The following is a 20,822-nucleotide window of genomic DNA, read 5'->3' on the forward strand; positions in this document are numbered from 1 at the left end:
ATGCAATGCAGAAACCACTGGAGAGCTAGGTTCACACGTTCTAGTCGGACACATTTTAAAATCAATAGCGCTGAGCAAACCTGTTCCCCGGGAAGCCGTCCATCTGGAATATTGACCAATTGGTAACCTACTTAAGTGCAGTAAACGTAGACGAGCATAATCCATTTGCAACTTCCAGGCACACTGCTGCTCTTTCTTTTGCTAGCTTGTTTCGGAAAGGCGAGTCCATGATCTTTCCTTGCTTGCAATAGACCCAGAACATTCCAAAAACAACAAAGATAATTTAATCTTATGGCCAGTCTTTGGCTCTAAGACCGACAGTTCTAGTCATAGGCAGTCGGGTTGTTGTTTGATGGATAATCAGGAAAATATAAATCTAAGTCCAGTGCATTGGGTCAGAAAGACTTAAGCCTTGTTAGAAGATAGACGGACATCGGCTAATTCCTTAAATTTATTAATATCCGTTAGAGGTCAACCAAAGGCAGCCACCCGAACGATGATTGCGGGTGGATTAAGACATTGTTAAAAGAGGCAGGAATAACTACAACCCCAGGAAGCTTCCACTCGGCGGTAGCGTCAAAATCTGTGTTGACAATATACCTTTGGACGATATATTAGCCAAGGGTAATTGGCGATCAGGCAATACATTTGCCCATTTTTACAGAAGGGAAAGATGCCCACTAAATAGAAGTAGCAAGTTATCTCGATTATTTAATTAATCCAGCTGATTAATGTCTATATTTTTGTTTCTATTGTTATTAAGAAGTATCGCAATGTTTTTGTTAATTACTATTAGAAAATGAAATCAATTTTGCTTTTGTTCTTGCATCTCTCTTTTAATTTTTTTTTTTTTTACTCATCCTCCGAGCCCCTTTCCCAACTATGTTGGGGTCGGCCTCCAGTCTAACAGGATGTAGCTGAGTACCAGTACCAGTTAACTTTGATTACATTAGTATTCCAGGACGCAATACACATACTTACATGTGATTACTCGTGTACCTAAGTACCTATTTACATACACAATTTCATTGTGCTTTTGCTCACATTGGCGTCCACTTCCACCAGGCGATAACAAACACGTCTCAAACTAGTAAGCTTCAAATAACGGTCAAGAATTTAATAGCAGCGTTTTACCTGAAATAAAACGCATATTAAATACTTACCTTATTTGAAGCTTACATTTTAATTTCTGCCTGGTGTTTTCGACTCAATGACGAACTGTGGCCGCCGAGAACACTCGTCGCCTCCTGCCTGGTGGGGAGTGAAACTGGTCGGTGTGCGAGAGAGATGCAAGATATGGGGTAGAAAAGGACGGAGATAAAAGCGGAAAACACGTAGGTGCCTATCTCAAACTAGTAAGCTTCAAATAAGGTAAGTATTTAATATGCGTTTTATTTCAGGTAAAACGCTGCTATTTCCTTAACTAACTTAATCATAAGAAAAAAATAAAATAAACAACCTTACAAAAATAAATGAAATCCCACCCAAAACAAAAATGTGAAAGGCTGCCAAGTTCGATAATATGGAAATCCTTCGCCTATAAAAGAAGTGAGATCTGAATAAGTACCAAGTTCCATACACATACCTCAGTTAAAAATAGTTACTTTTTAATAATGTTACTTGGCAAGTTTTAATAGAAAATTAAATACTTGATTCATTGCGTTTAGTAGGTTTATAAGAAGGTGTGTGAAAACTTGCCAAGTAACATCATTAAAAAGTAACTATTTTTAACTGAGGTATGTGTATGGAACTTGGTACTTATTCAGATCTCACTTCTTTTATAGGCGAAGGATTTCCATATTATCGAACTTGGCAGCCTTTCACATTTTTGTTTTGGGTGGGATTATCTATACTAATATTATAAAGAGGAAAACTTTGTTTGTTTGTTTGGTTGTAATGAATAGGCTCAAAAACTACTGGACCGTTTAAAAAAAATCTTTCACCATTCGAAAGCTACATTATCCACGAGTAACATAGGCTATATTTTATCCCGGTACGGGCAGCAGTTACCACGGGACGCGGGTGAAACCGCGGGAAAACGGCTATTAAGAGATATAGTAGGAGTCACAGATATAAGTAAAATTATAAAATATGTATTAAAATTACCGTCCGACCCATGAAGGTAGTGTTAGGTATCGATACCTAACACTACCTTCTACATAAGTGGCAATAAATCCGAGCTTAACTAAAAAAATACCCTTTAAAAATATTTTGCAAAAGAAGTTAATTTACATGGAAATACAGGGAAGGGTCGAACAAAATCCACCATCCAAGATACCGCCGAAAATGGTGTTGTAATTTTTAAATTTGGGCAAGGGAAATTACATTTATTTCGGGAAAAAATGTTATTTAAAAATTCATTATTATTGTTGCTATGTTGAAGTTTATTTTATTAAATCATGTGAATATCTAGCCTGTCCTTTTGAGACCGATGGAAAATTCACACACACATTGTATCAGTAACAGAATATATACTTACTCTTAATAAGTCTAATGCCGGTAGTGGTGACCTGCACCATGAACTTGTTGTTGCCGAGGTTGCCCGCGAATATAGTTGGCGAGCCCGTCATGAAGCCCGAGTTGTCTACCTCGTTGATCTCTTGACCTGTAGGGGATGATGAAAGAATATTAGAATTAACTTATTTGCTTGAAATATGATTACAATTATAGGTCTTAAAATACGATTATATTTCTTCATAATTATAAAGTGGAGTTAGAAGTTTGAGTGAGGTTAAAGAGCTGAAACTGAACTGAACTTTTACACGTCAAATCTTATTTAAATGCGAGGTGAAGTCAGTATTTCCTAAAAACACCTATACAAACTCAAGTGTCATAGTATCTACAAACATACATGACTACACTATGAATAAGCAATGTAAGCATTGGAAGTAAAATTAGGTATTACTGTAGCGGTACTACAACTGACAACACCGCCAACTACACATTCGGAGACGCAACTATCAACAACTATCCTGCATCGCACATGCAGTGTTCGCGCGCACAGTGCACACAGATACATCACCCCGACAACAACTGTCGGCCAGTAGCCCACCGGACAAACACACCTGTCCGGGCGGAGGATCCTCCCTTTACTGCGAGGTATGATGAGCTTTACTCTCTGCTCTCATACCTCCACATTACAATTCTAAAAATGCAAATTGAAATCCTTCTTTTTAGCGCCACATATTTCAAAACACATAAAAAAATACTTTGAAATAAAATATCTATGCAACATTAATTTGGGAGTGTTTTATTTAATTCTTTATAAAAAACCAGTTATAACCACTACACACCAGTCTGCAGCACCATGCTGCCGTCTTCCTGCGTGAGGATGAGGTATGCGTGCGTGCCGTCCGCCTCCCGCGAGCCCTCCGTGCCCTCGCCCAGCACCGACCACATGTCTAGGCAGCCTGGGAACAAGAAATATCGTTAGTAGGGTAAATTAATGTTTGTGTTTGACTTTGTCTTTCCCTGTGTATGTTTTTGTGTAGTCACTTATGTTCTTATTATACAGAACCGCTGTACTTTATACGACCTCTATGTACTTCCATATGTACGCCCCCTACATACGTACTTCGTTATGTACTCTACCTATATACACCCTTATGAATCCCCTGTGTACATAGAGTACCGTGTTTGTACTCCCCTATGTGATTCTTAAAATCTACCTCAAAATTTTAGATGTTTGAAAGTTGCTCGATTATAAATTTTCGCCTTCCGTGACTGGCCATCACACTGTCAGTGTTTTGACAGTAGGTAGCGGATTTTCGTCAAAACTGAGAAAATACGCGCGACGCATTCCGAGCGACAAAGGACAATGGGCACAAATATATGGGACCTGGTATACCCCACCAATAGGAATGTCATATATATCATTGGATAGGCCTTTTTATGTAGAACAATATTTATTATGACAGCTTTGCTGAAATGTTTGTCCGTTCTGAGATATAGATCAAAAACTGTGCAAAAGTTAGAACTAAGTAATCTATTGATAGGTACCTCAAGTTTTTAAAGGAAAATCTAAGTACTAATAACTTTAAGTCTTGTAAGTACTACTGTGCCCGTTAGGATCCATAATTGTTACTATTATGTAGCATTTCAACCTTTTATTGTACCAAAACTGGATGTTGGGCGTAGTGAGAAACCGCACCAATAGGAAAGTCATACATATCATTGGATAGGTCTTTTTAACTGGAACAACATTTACTATGACAGCTTTGTTCTATTGTTTGTCCGTTCTGAGATATAGATAACAAACAATCTTAAAACTGATGCTAATCAATACTGTAATCTGATTTTCTTTCATACAAGACTTACACTTAGTAGTTCTTAGATTTTCCTTTAAAAACTTGAGTTATCAATAGATTACTTAGTTCTAACTTTTGCACAGTTTTTGATCTATATCTCAGAACGGACAAACATTTCAGCAAAGCTGTCATAGTAAATATTGTTCTACATAAAAAGGCCTATCCAATGATATATATGACATTGCTATTGGTGGGGTATACCAATCTGCCCATTGTCCTTGTTTGCTGACATTGTTATTCACCCGAATGAGCGAGCGATGTCACTCGGCAAAAGGGTCTTTCACAATAAAAGTATTCAACACGGTTTTGTGGGGTTTTCGGGTATTAATCGTGGTAAAAAATCTTACCAGGTAAGTTGAAGGCGGTAATGAGTTGCGGTCTGACAGTCCGCTGTAAGACAGTAAGGGCACCATTCTTCCCGCGGCCGCTGCAAGCTACCAGTTCTATGGCGGGGTTGTCTGCGGCTCGGGGCAGTTCTTCGCTGACTAGCTGAGGTTCTCCCATGGAGACGTCGCCTATTGGGCAGATGTTGAGTAGGGAGTCGCAGACCTGGGGGAAAAAACATAGTTGAAGCCTTTATAAAGGTTATTTAATATGGGTGTAGGGGAGAAAACCGACATCGTAATGCCAAAATTGTCAACTTCACCTTCCCGTAAACAGTACCTATTTAAAATAAGGTCTTGTTTCAATATTCAAGTTCAAGTTTATACGATGATGATGTCCTTCTAGACGTTTCCGTCGACGGCGACACCCTGGCATATATCGGCAGTTTGGTTTAGTTCATGGGCTCGCACATGATTCGCGAAACCAAATTTTGCCTTGAACACGCGGTCACAAACAGCGCAGTGAAGTTGCCCTTACGCAGTGTAACTGAAGTTATAGGAGGGCTTCACCACCAACCGCATTTCATCGCTGCAGGGCTTTTAAATTCAGAGTTCGAAGGATATTGCCAGGGGTCATTGATTTGATTTTATTTGATTTGTCATCATTATAATGAGAAGGTATGTACGCAGATACATACCCACTCTATCGTCTTCTAGCTCTTGTGTCCAGTGGATCGGATGACCGATACGACTAGACAGAAAAAGGAGATGCAGTGAATGGCCGTATGCCACTTTGTATCCTGACAAACGCCCTACATGATGATAGCAGATATCTAAATAATATGACAAAATATAAAGTCTGACTTACCTCAAAAACATAACTTGTAAGCTGCGTAGAAGTTCTGATGTCAGACCCATACACTTCTAACTCGTCCTTATCGCTGATCTCTATAACGTTGGTAGCCACACAATCACTGATGGTATCTAACCGACGCTTCTTGGAGGCCGGGTCTGACTGCTCGCGGATTTGTTGTTGCTCTTTATTTATTTGTTGTTCTGAGAAAGAAAATAAGAGGTCCGATGGGAGAATTGTAAAACAACTGTTTAACTGTTTCCTGAAGGAATTACTTCCCGCAGACGAAGAAATTATGTAGGTACGTATGTACCCCTTATGTAATACCCCTTTGCACTGCCCTATGTACTACCCCTATGTATCCCTTACATACTACACCTATGTACTACCGCTATGTACTCCCTTATGTTCTGCGCCTATGTATTACCATTGTGTACTCCCTTATGTACTCCCCCTATGTACTCCCTTATGTACGACCCCTATGTACTCCCTATGTACGACCCCTATGTACTCCCTTATGTACTACCCCATGTACTCCCTTATGTACTACCCCATGTACTCCCTTATGTACCTACTCCCCCTATGTACTCCCTTATGTACGACCCCTATGTACTCCCTATGTACGACCCCTATGTACTCCCTTATGTACTACCCCATGTACTCCCTTATGTACTACCCCATGTACTCCCTATGTACGACCCCTATGTACTCCATTATGTTCTAGCCTCATGTACTACCCCTATGTACTCCCTTATGTACTCCCCTATGTACTCCCTTATGTACAGTCAACTTCAGGTCAGTGGTAACAGTTTTATAGGAAAATCATACTTATTACTATTGAGTTAAGGTGCATGACAGTTACCACTGATGTGCAGTCTACCGTGCTACCCCTATGTAGTGCCATATTATTATAGTCTCCCTATGTACTCTCTTATGTACTACAATTATCATCAACTCACCATTCTCAGCAACAGTAAGATCGACAGTGGCTTCCAAAGGCTTGTCAACTGAGAACAGCATCCTGTTCTCTCTCTCCGTCACCCTCAGCAGAAGAGAGTTGCCGAGACGAGAGCCCAGGAATAGGAAGTCTTCTTCTATAACGCACATCTGTGGGAGAAATTGTAACTTTCTTAATTTATGGCCAGTTTAACCGGTTTCTGATAAAGTCTTAATATAGCTTATCTGACAGACAAAGTATAACTTTTGGTTTCACCACAGGTCTCGGATAGCAATATCGTGTTTTTATAATCAGCGTTTATCTGGGGCCCGATTCTCCTAATTTTACTTAAGCGACCTTCGATTGACGTTCGACTCGATTCGACTGAGATCCAATCCCGACTCGATTACGATTGAAGCGTATGTGGCATTCCGCTATTTTTTCTTTGAAATAAACCTTTTTATCCTTTTCTGTCATTCAATAATGAATCATTTTGTCTGCAAATGATTTACGATTGCAAAATGATTGTACAGCAAACTACCGTATAAACCAAAATCATCAAAATAGCAGACCAATCGCACACCAATCAAATGTCAATCGAATACGATTGGTCTTTTATTAGTAGCAGAATGCCCGATATGGTTAAAACTGCTATTACGATCATATTGCGATTCGATTTTGACATTATTAACTTAGGAGAATCGGGGCCCTGGTAGATACCATTGCCTATTAGAGACTAACTGAGATTTTATTGGTAACCAGTGAAACTGGGCCTTAATATTTAAAGTTAGGGCTCATTTCATATGAGAAAAATTCTGTCCCCTGCAGTGTATGATTTTTCGAAAAGTAACTTTAAACTTTAAACTGGTAGGTTCCGGCTGTAATTTGAATATCTTTGGCAATCTATACGAATAGTCAGAAGCCAGAAAGCCGGACAACCAGTTTTAACAAGGGGTATCATGTTGCCCAGGTAACTGGGTTGAGAAGGTCAGATAGGCAGTCACTCCATAATATGGCAAAAAGGTACTTACCTGTAACCGGTCGGCTGTCAGTTAAAACAACTGACAGCCGACCACAACATACTAGGGAAAAGGCTAGGCGGATACTCACACAGGTAGTAAGCACGGAGGCCGCAGCCCTGTCTAGATGGAAGCTCCTGACAGTCCGCACGGAGTCAGCCAGCAGCGTCAGCACGTACAGCTGTCCTCCTTTCAGGGAGAGAGCGAACCGGCCCTCGCCCAGTCCGGCCACGCAGGACCCGTCTAGTGTTATGCATACTCCTTCTTGTATTCCTAAGGAGAGGAATAAATATGGTTATTTTTTGACAAATTAGAAGAGGAATATTTTAAATAAAAAAAGCGTGTAAAAAGAATGACACTTGTCTAACAGCAGATAGAAGAGTATGGGAGAAGAGAACTTGTTGTGCTGACCCCAAATGAAATGGTCATAAGGATGGATATAATATTTTTTTATAATATTTATAAATTGAAGTCATTTACTCAATATTTGTAACAAAACCAACTTACGAACTTTTTAAATTAAGGGGATAGAGACTGATATGACAAAAATAATATCACTACATAGTGCAAAACCCTTTGTACTCTTAATTCTTCAAAACTACGCAACCTATTTTCATGTTGTTTTTTTTTTTTAATAGATAGAGTGATTGAAGAGGAAGGTTTATATTTATAATAATACTCATTAAATTGTGGGGAAATACTGATATCCCGTGCGAAGCCGGGGCGGGTCGCTAGTAATGTATAAAAGACGAGTGTAAGTACTTACTGAGAGGAAAATTGGTGGTATGTGTTGCTATACTGTTCAACGATACGCCGTATGGAGGCACAGACTGATTCAAGTATATCAGAGAGTTCACTGCCATTATCAGACATCCACCTGGAAACAAACATGATGCATCAAAAACAAGAAATCAAATAACACGAACTACATTCCTATTATATAACTAAGATAGTTCACACCTTTTCTTCATTTGTATGGGCTTAAAAGAAGTTGCTATTCACAAAATATGTACCGGTTGTCCCGGTAACTGGGTTGAGGAGGTCAAATAGGCAGTCGCACCTTGTAAAGCACTGGTACTCAGCTGCACCCGGTTTAACTAAAAGTCAACCCCAACATAATTGGGAAAATGCTAGGCAGATGATGTGTTCAGAAAATCTAGATCATGATGATGACAATAATCTCTATGATGATGATGTTAATGATGATAATGACGACGATCTCTATGATGATGATGTTAATGATGATAATGACGACGATGTTAATGATGATAATGACGTCGATCTCTATGATGATGATGATGTTAATGATGATAATGACGTCGATCTCTATGATGATGATGATGATGTTAATGATGATGTACGGACGAACGTACATTTATTTTATATACATAATTTAATCTTGATGACATCGCATAGCATTGTTCATGCGCGACCTACATTTTATATTACTTTATTTTATGTTAATTTTGTATGATCAGTGAATTAAAGACACTCGCTAATAAAGGTCGTTTCCTCTTGACAACAACCACCTCTGATTAGCTGACATCATCTCATCGCGAGATTGACATCTTATGTATCGTGGTCACACAACCCGTACATTTTGGTCCTTCGAGACATCGCGAACCGCGTTTTTGACGAACATTGACAAGTGACATCGTGGCTCCTGGCAAATGACATTTAAATCAGGAGAGTGACAGTAAAAGTGCAGTGCCGTGACATTAAAGTACAGTGCCGTGACATTCATATTGAGTCAACAGCAGACTCTTATTGACTGACGCAGCTCACATCTGTGAACGGTGATTTCTGACAGCAACTTCAGGCCTGGCACCAGCTGGTGTGAAGAGTGATCGAGCATCTCAGCCATAAGTATCTCCTTCTCATCTGGACAATCTCAAGTAAGATCGTTCCATTTATTTTTTGTACTTCGGTATTTGACAAGTTTTTCTTACTTCGGTATTTGACAAGTTTTCCTGACAATCGAGATGGAAGCGCAAACTCTTTATACTCGTCAAAAGGATATTATTTCCACAATCCAGACTATAAAAATCAACTTTAAAAAAGATGGTGCGGGCAGGAAGTCTCCAGAGTATATAACCTCGAGAGTGAATACCCTACACAATCTTTGGGGTGAATTTGAAATGAATCATCAGAAACTTGTCGAATATGATGATATTACGAGTGAATATTTCGTCAAGAACATCTATGATGACACCAAGCGTACGTATGAAGAAGTACTTCACTTGTTGACTTCGTACCGCGGACAGGAAAACAAAGGTACGCAACCAGATGAAAAGCTCAATGCTTTAATCATTGAACAGAAAACGAATTTTAAGGCGTTCAAGCGGTATATCCAAAACCTTGAGATGGAGCAGTTGAGTAACAAATGGGAAATAGAAGATGAATTACGTAACCTGCAATTGAGATGGAATAACATTGACACTCTGCATTGGAAAATTGACAACATAGTTGAAGGGTCAGATATGTTCTATGAAAAGGAATATACTGAGTACGAAACCAAATTTAAAAAGAGTAAACGGGAATTAAGCAACAAGCTGTCGTCCGCTATACATCTGCAACATTCTACCCCACAGTTGGAGGTACCTGTCTTCACGGGAAATTACAATCAATGGCCTACCTTTCTCGACCTGTTTAAAGGTGGTATACATGACAATAAGCTACTAACAAAGGCTCAGAAGATGCAACATCTTAAGGGTAAACTAAAGGGAGAAGCTGAACGTTTAGTGCAACATCTACATGTATCAGCCGAAAATTATGACACCGCTTGGGAAATTCTCAACCACAGATATAACAATCAGCAAATTTTATTCACCAAACAAATTGAAATATTTCTTAATCAACCTAATATACAGAAACAAAATTCTTACGAGTTGAGAAGATTACATGATACTACTATGGAATGCATTCACGCCATCCATAATTTAGGAATTGACACCACGACGTGGGATCCTATCCTGGTTCATCTGCTGATAAAAAAGTTTGACACGCACACATACAGCGATTACATGGAAAGTAGGAAAGAACCTCGTAAATTACCAGTATTTGAGGAAGCTATTGCATTCTTAGAGGCTAAATTTACAGCCTTGGAACCTGTAAAGAAACATGACAAGAACACATCAACAATGAATAACCCAGGTTATTCTAAATCATTTGCTTACAAGGAAAAATCATCATATGTGCCTGGGAAGAAAACAGCATTTACTAGAACATCTAGCGTATTTCATTGTGTATTGTGCAATACCAACCATGCGTTATACCAATGCAGCAAATTTGAATCTATGTCACCAGAAGTTAAATTGGCAACAGTTTCGAAATATAATGTGTGCAAAAATTGTTTATTTGTGCACGAAAAAAATATCTGCAATTCCACAAAACGCTGTAAAGAATGCAACGCAGCACACAATACATTATTGCATGAAGCATGCGTCAACCCCGATGTGACCTCAAATTCTACCAAGCTATTCACACCAAGAAAACAGCAACAGATGCGTCAGCAAACTGTTCATCACTTAGCGGACATCAGTAACGAGATATTACTCCCATCGGTTCAAATGCATGTGTTATGCAAAGACGGACAATATATTAAATTGACAGCGCTTCTCGACCAGGGTTCACAAATATCCTTGATTACAGAGAATGCGGCACAAAGACTAGGATTACCCAGACGTCACTTTGACGGTACGATCTCTGGCGTCGGTACTTTATCAAACAAATGTAAAGGGAAAATTAACCTTCAGTGCAAATCGATTCATGACGATTATACATTTAATACTGATGTTCTGATTATGCCAAAAATGATTAATCATTTGCCGAACAATTCATTTGATACTGCTCATTACAAGCATATCAATAACCTTCCACTTGCAGATCCGGAATTTAACATATCGAAGCCGATTGACGTTTTATTAGATGCAAAAATATATTCAGAAATAATAATGAATGGACTCGTAAAAGGTTCTCCACAAGAACCCATTGCACAGCAGACAAAAATGGGGTGGATTCTATCGGGAAATATTACACCATCATTTAATTGTCATGTCGTCATTAATAACATAGAAGACATTGCCAATTATTGGGAGATAGAAGACATTCCATCTGACACTGAAGTGAAAAATCTTACGCAGCAAGATCAATTCTGCGAAAATTTATTCATGACAACAACACGACGTTTACCTAGTGGAAGATATGAAGTGAGGTTGCCAATGAAGGAAGGGTTTGAAAGTAAGCTGGGAGATAGCAAACCACAAGCAGTGGCTCAGTTCAAACAGCAGGAAAAGAGGTTCCAAAACGATGACACTTTATATGACAATTATAAACGATTTATCGACGAGTATATTAATATGGGTCACATGAAGAAGTGTGTTACTAAGACAAAAGTAAGCTGCATACTTCCACATCATGGAGTGATTAAAAATGACTCTACTACAACGAAGCTTAGAGTTGTATTTAATGGGTCGAGCAAAACTACATCAGGGTTCAGTCTGAATGATCTGATGGAATGTGGTCCGAAGCTCCAACAAGATATCCTGTCTCTTCTTCTGAGATGGCGAATATATAAAATTGCATTCACGGCAGACTGCGAAAAAATGTATCGTATGGTGATGCTTCAAGAAGACCAGCAGCATCTGCAAAAAATTGTCTGGCGGGACCAACTAATGAAACCGCTGGAAGAATATCAACTGTGTACAGTAACCTATGGTACAAAAGCAGCGCCATATTTAGCAATGAGGACGATAAAACAGTTAGCAAGTGATGACGCACAGAAATATCCCCTTGCAGGCAAAATTTTGGAAAATGACCTATTTGTTGATGACCTAGTTAGTGGCGCTCATACCATAGAGCAGGCTAAAAATATACAAGCGGAAGTAATTGACATGTTGAAAGGAGCAGGATTTAACTTAAGAAAATGGTCGAGTAACACGCCGGAGTTACTAATGCATTTGACAGAACACCAATTAAATCCATCGGTATTGGACTTCAAGAACGCTGACTCTACTAAAACACTTGGACTTAGATGGAATCCGGTTACCGACACATTTACATATCAAAACAAAATAGATCGCGCAACCGAGACATACACTAAACGTACTATGTTATCTGATATATCGAAGATTTTTGACCCACTTGGTTGGTTATCGCCTGTCACATTGAAAGCAAAGCTCATATTTCAACGCGTGTGGTCCACCGAAATAGGCTGGAATGATACAGTTCCTCAAGAAATCCAGGAAGAGTGGAAGTTACTGAGGGATGACTTGGACAATATCAACTACCTTGAGATACCGAGATGGATTGGTACAACAGAAACTGACATCGAAATACATGGATTTTGTGATGCTTCAGAAAAGGCATACGCATGTGTTATTTATGCCAAAACCCGACATGAGTTTCAACAGACAACAATACAACTTATAGCAGCTAAAACAAAATTAGCGCCTGCCAAGAAGAAACTGACATTACCACGGCTAGAACTTTGTGGAGCCCTACTATTGACAAAACTTGTTGCAAAGGTCTTACAAACTTTTGCAATCAATAAAATTCATGCACAGACTTATGCTTGGACAGATTCCATGGTGGTGATTGGATGGTTGCATGGGAATCCGTCACGTTGGAATGTGTTCGTGGCAAATCGTACACAACAAATTACAGCCGTTATTCCCGCAGTACAATGGAGACATACAAAATCATCTGACAATGCAGCAGACTGTGCAACTAGAGGCCTTACCCCTTCCCAGCTGAGAGAGCACTCATTGTGGTGGAAGGGACCTACGTGGCTAAAGGATGACGTTAAAGAAAATACTCTAAATATAGAAGACCCGGAGATTGAAATCAAAAGAAATCCCCAAGTAATGACTACACAATTAAAATATGAAGTTATTGAAAACATATTAGAAAAATACAGTTCTATTACTCATGCGGCACGTGTCTTGTCTTGGGTATCGCGTTTCATAACAAATACTCGGTATCGTATAACTAAAAAGGCAAGGTATGAGTCACCAACAATTAACGACAATAATTACCTGACATCGTCTGAAATAGAAAATGCATATAACATACTTATTCGGATGACACAAGTTAAAGAGTACCATGATGACATTGCACAAATACAACGAACAGGATCGGTAAAAAGCAGTAGTAGTCTACTTAAACTGAGTCCGTTTTGGATAAGAAAGGTATTTTGAGAGTTGGTGGGAGACTGGAGTATTCAAACTTGACAAACGACACCAACCATCCCATCATACTTCAGAAAACATCAAGACTGACAGAATTACTTATTAACCAGGCACATAAAACGACACTTCATGGAGGTCCTAGACTTACCTTGATGTATTTACGACAGAAGTTTTGGATTATAAGCGGATATGTAACAGTCAAAAAACATATTCGTCGTTGTATAACGTGTTGTAGATTTAGTAACGTACAAAAAAATCAATTGATGGCGAATCTACCAGAACCTCGAGTGACACCTTCACGTCCGTTTACTCACACGGGTGTTGACTTCACTGGACACGTGGATGTGAAAGCGAATAAAGGCAGAGGGATAAAAATGACAAAAGGATACATCGCAGTGTTTGTGTGCTTTGCAACCAAAGCTGTACATTTGGAGCTCGTATCTGACTTGAGCACTCCAACATTCCTCGCCGCCTTTAAGAGGATGTGTTCTAGAAGAGGCGTTCCTAAACATGTTTATAGTGACAATGGGACGAATTTTGTTGGAGCTTCCCGTGTCATCAAGAAAGAATATCAAGAAGCCTTACAGATGATCAATGAACACTTTTTAAATGACATAGCTGACATGAACATAACTTGGCACTTCAACTCACCTGCGTGGCCTAGTGCAGGTGGGTTGTGGGAAGCTGCCGTAAAAAGTATGAAGCATCACCTTAAAAGAGTTCTAGGAGAACAAAAATTGACGTATGAGGAATTTTCGACACTTTTGACTCAGATCGAAGCTTGTTTAAATTCGAGACCTCTCTACGCTATGACAGAAAATCCAGAAGATGAATATCTTACACCAGGACATTTTTTAACTGGTGGAAACATTTTGTCTTCACCCCTGACAGTTTATGATGCATGCGGAATAAAAACAAGATGGCAATTAACAGAACATATGCATCAACAATTCTGGAAAAAATGGTCTTCAGACTATTTACAACAATTGCAATCAAGATACAAATGGAATATTCCTAAGAAGGCCCCTTGCATCAATGATATAGTGCTCATAAAAGAAGACAACTTGCCACCTTCAAAATGGGTTCTCGGGCGAATAATGGAATTGCATCCCGGAAAAGATGGTTATGTGCGAGTGGTGACTGTAAAAACAAAATCAGGCACAGTGAAAAGGCCAATTATTAAATTATCACCTCTTCCCGTACAGGAAGACGAGACGATATGTAAATCTGACAACACTCAAGAATCTGACAACACTCAAGAATCTGACAACACTCAAGAATCTGACAAAATAAAACCAAGAGCTGCGAGAAGAATCAAGCGGAACTTTCTCGCAACCACTCTTCTATTACTGCTCACATTCGTAACTCCCTCTCTCCAACAAACAGTACACGTGACGTCATTGCACAATTCGAACTCTCTGTATTTTGACAAAATTGCTGACATAAATATTGTACAAGACCAATGGAAAATGGTGGTTTTCTATAATATGACCTCCTATTGGCAGAGCATTGTCGACATAGAGGCTTTCCTTCGGCAAATAAACAAATCGTGTAGAGAGGAACCTATGCTCACATCTATTGCAGCACAGTTGTACCATCAGTTGGAAGAAATAACACATCGTAACAATTTATTGACGAACATACAAACGTCGAGGAAGAAAAGAGGTCTGATTAATGGAGTTGGGTATGTTGCAAATAGTTTATTTGGAGTCTTGGATGAAAGATTTGCCAAAAGGTATGAAAAAGACATCAAACTTATACAAATTAGAGAAGATCATTTATTTTCGTTATTCAAAAATCAGACGTCAATAATGGAAGCAGAAAACAACATCATAAAAAGAAATGAAGCTGTAATGAATAAAAACTTTATCGCTATCACTGAACATATGCAACGTATCACATCTGACATGCACCAGTTTCGAAACGAGATTCAAACCACGGTACAAAAAGTTTCCTTGTTGACAGCACTCATGTCGGCTAATATTATAATTTCCCACATACAACGTTTACAGGATGACTTAATAGATACCGTAACTGACATTTACCATGGCAGAATAAATTCACATTTACTGTCTCCGGATCAGATTCAGCAACAACTCACCATAATCGCCAGTCAAATACACGGCGAACTCAAAATACCAGGGACTAACAGCAAAGAGTTATATGGACTAATGCAAATCAAAGCGAGGGTGACAAGCAAACTTTTGCTAATGGAAATCAGAATTCCTCTCTTGAACCATGATAAATTTGAACTTGACAGAATCATCACTATTCCACTGCAAAAAGGAACCAGTACTGTGTATACTCAAACTGAATCAAAATACATCGCAGTCAATGTTAATAAGGATACAGTTATACCCATGACAGAACAAGACGTACAATCGTGCGCCATGCGTGCTGAAAATGAATTTATCTGTTCATTAAATCATCCCATTTACACATTAAAAATGGGAGAATCCATTTGTAAAATCAAATATACACAAAATAGTGACAATAAGTACTGTCATACTGAAATCAAGGAATGCACATACAACTGGATCAAATTACACACCCGAGACTCGTGGCTATTCTCGTGTTGCGAGGAATGCTCAGTCCGCATTTTATGCCCAGACGGCCTAGTGACTAAACAATTAATTGGTAGTGGGGTCATTACCATCGGGCAAGGTTGTGTTTTGAAAGGTGATATGTTTACAATACATAGTCATCATAACTATATGAATCAGATGTTCATTCAACCCACTGTGGAAAGACTTCCGAACATATCTCAATTAAACAACATTTTGAATACATCTGTAACTCCACAAGACATCATTCAGATTACCAACCACACGGCAGAATTCCATGAAATAAAGCGACAGATTTCCAATTTGAAGAAACAAAAATTGGAAGAAAGCCCACTAGATGATACTCCGCATTACTATATAATTTACGGCATCTTGGGTACTGTACTTCTGATCGTTCTTATTGTCATGGGGTACAAAGTGAACCAATGGCGAATCAATACACAGACACGGAAACCTTCAGGTGACACCATATCAGTTCCTGAGCCTGGGGTCGGAGTAGCAGCATCGATGACAAGACAGGAGAGTGATGTGAATATCAGGGTGACCAGAGATCAGCCGATCTCATCTCCGGGGCAAAAGAACAACTCAAACAATAGTGAGACGTTCTCACCAGTGATGCGCAAAGCATATAGTGTGACAAGTGTGAATAAGGCTACATCGCCAACTATGAACAGAACAGTTAGCTTCAGTGTAGTTAATGATAACTAATAATAGTAACAATAGCACCAATATTCATCAATGCACTTTACTTACATAAATACATGTGTTGTTGCTTTTATACTTAATTCTTATGTAGTGTTAGACATAGTTGTACTTTTAAATTAAGTTGGTTCTCTTTTGTGTTGGCAGTATGTACGGACGAACGTACATTTATTTTATATACATAATTTAATCTTGATGACATCGCATAGCATTGTTCATGCGCGACCTACATTTTATATTACTTTATTTTATGTTAATTTTGTATGATCAGTGAATTAAAGACACTCGCTAATAAAGGTCGTTTCCTCTTGACAACAACCACCTCTGATTAGCTGACATCATCTCATCGCGAGATTGACATCTTATGTATCGTGGTCACACAACCCGTACAGATGATAATGACGTCGATCTCTATGATGATGATGATGTTAATGATGATAATGACGTCGATCTCTATGATGATGATGATGATGTTAATGATGATAATGACGTCGATCTCTATGATGATGATGATGTTAATGATGATAATGACGGCGATCTCTATGATGATGATGTTAATGATGATAATGACGACGATCTCTATGACGACGATGTTAATGATGATAATGACGTCGATCTCTATGATGATGATGATGTTAATGATGATAATGACGACGATCTCTATGATGATGATGTTAATGATGATAATGACGACGATCTCTATGACGACGATGTTAATGATGATAATGACGTCGATCTCTATGATGATGATGATGTTAATGATGATAATGACGACGATCTCTATGATGATGATGTTAATGATGATAATGACGACGATGTTAATGATGATAATGACGTCGATCTCTATGATGATGATGATGTTAATGATGATAATGACGTCGATCTCTATGATGATGATGATGATGTTAATGATGATAATGACGTCGATCTCTATGATGATGATGATGTTAATGATGATAATGACGTCGATCTCTATGATGATGATGTTAATGATGATAATGACGACGATGTTAATGATGATAATGACGTCGATCTCTATGATGATGATGATGTTAATGATGATAATGACGGCGATCTCTATGATGATGATGTTAATGATGATAATGACGGCGATCTCTATGATGATGATGTTAATGATGATAATGACGACGATCTCTATGACGACGATGTTAATGATGATAATGACGTCGATCTCTATGATGATGATGATGTTAATGATGATAATGACGACGATCTCTATGATGATGATGTTAATGATGATAATGACGACGATCTCTATGACGACGATGTTAATGATGATAATGACGTCGATCTCTATGATGATGATGATGTTAATGATGATAATGACGACTATCTCTATGATGATGATGTTAATGATGATAATGATGATCATGATGATGATGTTATGTATGATGAAGTTAGTGATGATGATGATGATGTTAATGATGATGATGCCTTACCGAGCGGCTTCTGCACGGGCACGGCCCTGAGGCAGTCGAAGGGCAGGTGTGCAGTGGCCCAGATCACCGGGTGAACGCGAGCTGACATGTTCAAGCTGACACCACACATAGCACACGTGTCGTTACGGACTGCTGTACGACTGTAAAGTACAATGACACGGAAATTATCAATTAAAAATTATTATTTGTATTTATTGCCAAGATCCCAGGAATTGAAATTCTAATTTTAGAGCCTCTTTTTATAGGAAGACTAAAATTCTATAACATGGAATCCAACCAGCACTAAAATCTATTCACATTGTTGCTGTTGAGAGTTTGCTGCACCACTTTTTCCCAAAAGAATACTGGAAGTGGTGGAACACAAGGTGGGCGTTTTGGGGACTATCTTTTGAAAATTTTGACTCAAAAAGTGCTGTTTTAAAGACAAGTTTGAATTTATAGGCAGATATGCAAACTAATAGATTACTAAATAATAGCAAATAAATGATGATGCAACTTACCCAGCAAAAGTCCTAACAGGTTCATACAATAACAACAGTGTTGGTTCATAATAACCATGTAGAAACTGTATGTCTAGAATATTGTCTATTTTCTCATCCAGATCTTTGAGCACTATCACATAGGAGGCTAGTGTGGGTGCACGGTTGATTGTCTGTGTTGGTAGCTGAAAGAAAAGTACAAAAAAGTTTTTACAATTTTGCAATTAGAAATCTCTATTTTTCTATCATTTCTGCCAGTAGTAATTTCACAGACATCCTGTTGAACTGGGATCTAATTCAAGCACTCAAATAAACAGTAGCCTATTTGTCTCCTTGATAAATATGCTATCTAACATTTTTGAAATAGTAGTTCTTGAGATTAGTGCAAATAAACAAAGAAACTCTTCAGCTTTATAATATTAGTATTGATTTTTAGAATTTAAGGGTTTACTCACAGCTTTCTTGCTATCAAGAGGCTTAGCTTCAAGAGGATCTCCGTCCTCATTGGTAATGTCCTTTCTAAATGGTAACACAGCTAGTTTCTTGCCATACAGCAGCATCACTGCACAGCGGCACTCAGGGTCCACTCGGATCCATGGAATGTGGGGGTGGGTTGTCCAACCATTCTGCAGTATAAGACAATTATTTAAATTAGTGTAAGAATATAAACTTGCAAAGTAGAAGAAAGAAGTTAAGTTAGTTAGTAAAAGCAAATTACAAATTGCGAAACCTTCTGAATATAATTTCACAGAGATAGGCCACAATTATTAATTGTACTCTTTATCCTCATCATAATCTGCCTGGCATTTTCTCAACTATGTTGGGGTTGGCTTGCAGTCATAGTTATGTATATTCATTTATTTTAAGCTTATTAATTATGGCAAACCTCATGTAAATGACATTAACTAATTTATCTTCTTGACTTAATTACCCTAGCAGTAGGTAAACATTTATTTATTGAATTTTTTGAACTAAGGTCTCACCTTCATATCATCCTCTTCAAAATAATGCATGCTCAATGTAATTAAGTTATCGGTCTGTGGATCGTACTGTAACACAGACAGCTTGGCTTCTCTGAATGACACCAGTATCAGATCTCTGCCAGCACTGGGACAGCGGACGGACGCTAGAGACATTACGTTGCCCCATAGTGTGTATGTAGCTAGACATTCCAGTTTCATCTTTGGGGGTATTGGCTGGCCAGCTGTGGACGATATTAAATGTGATATTGACGTACTGCTGAAGGGTAATATATTGGGAATATTTCAAAGGTTTGTATGTTGAGGATTATAAAATATATTACAAGTAACAAATATTCATTAATTCTATTTATTTACCCATCTATAGAAGTGAAATAAAAACATTGGTATGGTTGAAATATGAAACTGGTCTATGTAATATTCATTTATGTATGAGAAGCAGGAAAGTATCGACGCGACAGACGAGTAACACAAATATAAAGACAATTTAACATTACAATATTCTGTAGATTTAATTACAACAAAAATGTGACTAGATCTTCCTTAATAAATAACATAAGAGGCCACACAGTTATGCAAACATAAAAAACGTGTGTATGCAATTTCACATTTATAAATTCGAAGTAATAAAAACTTACCGGCGTTAACCTCCTTGGTATGGCCTTCAGGTAACAGCCTGAAAACCTTGAGGATATTCGCTCCAGCCGTGATGAGGCACGTCTCATCATTGTTGAAGAAGCACGAGCTCACTGAATGCTCAATCCCTGTAGCAGGGTGAGTTTGCCGGCAAATCGAAAACATCTTACAATCGCGACTGATCTAGGTTATGTTTCAAAACTCACTTAAAATTGAACCTATAGTTAAAGAATCACTTTAACATAGTATTTTCACATTATTTTGTGTAAAATCTAATACATTGAATTGAGATTTAATTGTTTTTTAAAATTGTTTATTTTTGATGCTGTTGCGTCTTTTGACATGACACTTCGTCCACAAAATAGTGAAGTGAA

General features: G+C 38.3%; 1 protein-coding gene across 2 annotated transcripts in view; it reads right to left on the reverse strand.

Moving 5' to 3' along the window:
- LOC124642234 (cleavage and polyadenylation specificity factor subunit 1) overlaps positions 1-20,822 on the reverse strand; it is a 42,746-nt gene extending 21,924 nt beyond the window's left edge. For both annotated transcript variants that reach the window (XM_047180568.1, XM_047180570.1), the window contains exons 1-12: positions 20,451-20,822; positions 19,816-20,036; positions 19,288-19,458; positions 18,854-19,017; positions 18,354-18,493; positions 8,206-8,316; positions 7,531-7,712; positions 6,443-6,590; positions 5,499-5,686; positions 4,655-4,856; positions 3,294-3,410; positions 2,480-2,605 (exon numbers count right to left, since the gene is read on the reverse strand). In XM_047180568.1, the coding sequence (XP_047036524.1) occupies positions 2,480-2,605; positions 3,294-3,410; positions 4,655-4,856; positions 5,499-5,686; positions 6,443-6,590; positions 7,531-7,712; positions 8,206-8,316; positions 18,354-18,493; positions 18,854-19,017; positions 19,288-19,458; positions 19,816-20,036; positions 20,451-20,613 (1,933 nt within the window). In that variant the 5' untranslated portion in view covers positions 20,614-20,822. The remainder of the gene's footprint in view (positions 1-2,479; positions 2,606-3,293; positions 3,411-4,654; positions 4,857-5,498; positions 5,687-6,442; positions 6,591-7,530; positions 7,713-8,205; positions 8,317-18,353; positions 18,494-18,853; positions 19,018-19,287; positions 19,459-19,815; positions 20,037-20,450) is intronic.

This window comes from Helicoverpa zea, chromosome 24 (genome assembly GCF_022581195.2).
Source record: "Helicoverpa zea isolate HzStark_Cry1AcR chromosome 24, ilHelZeax1.1, whole genome shotgun sequence".
Lineage (NCBI taxonomy): Eukaryota > Metazoa > Arthropoda > Insecta > Lepidoptera > Noctuidae > Helicoverpa > Helicoverpa zea.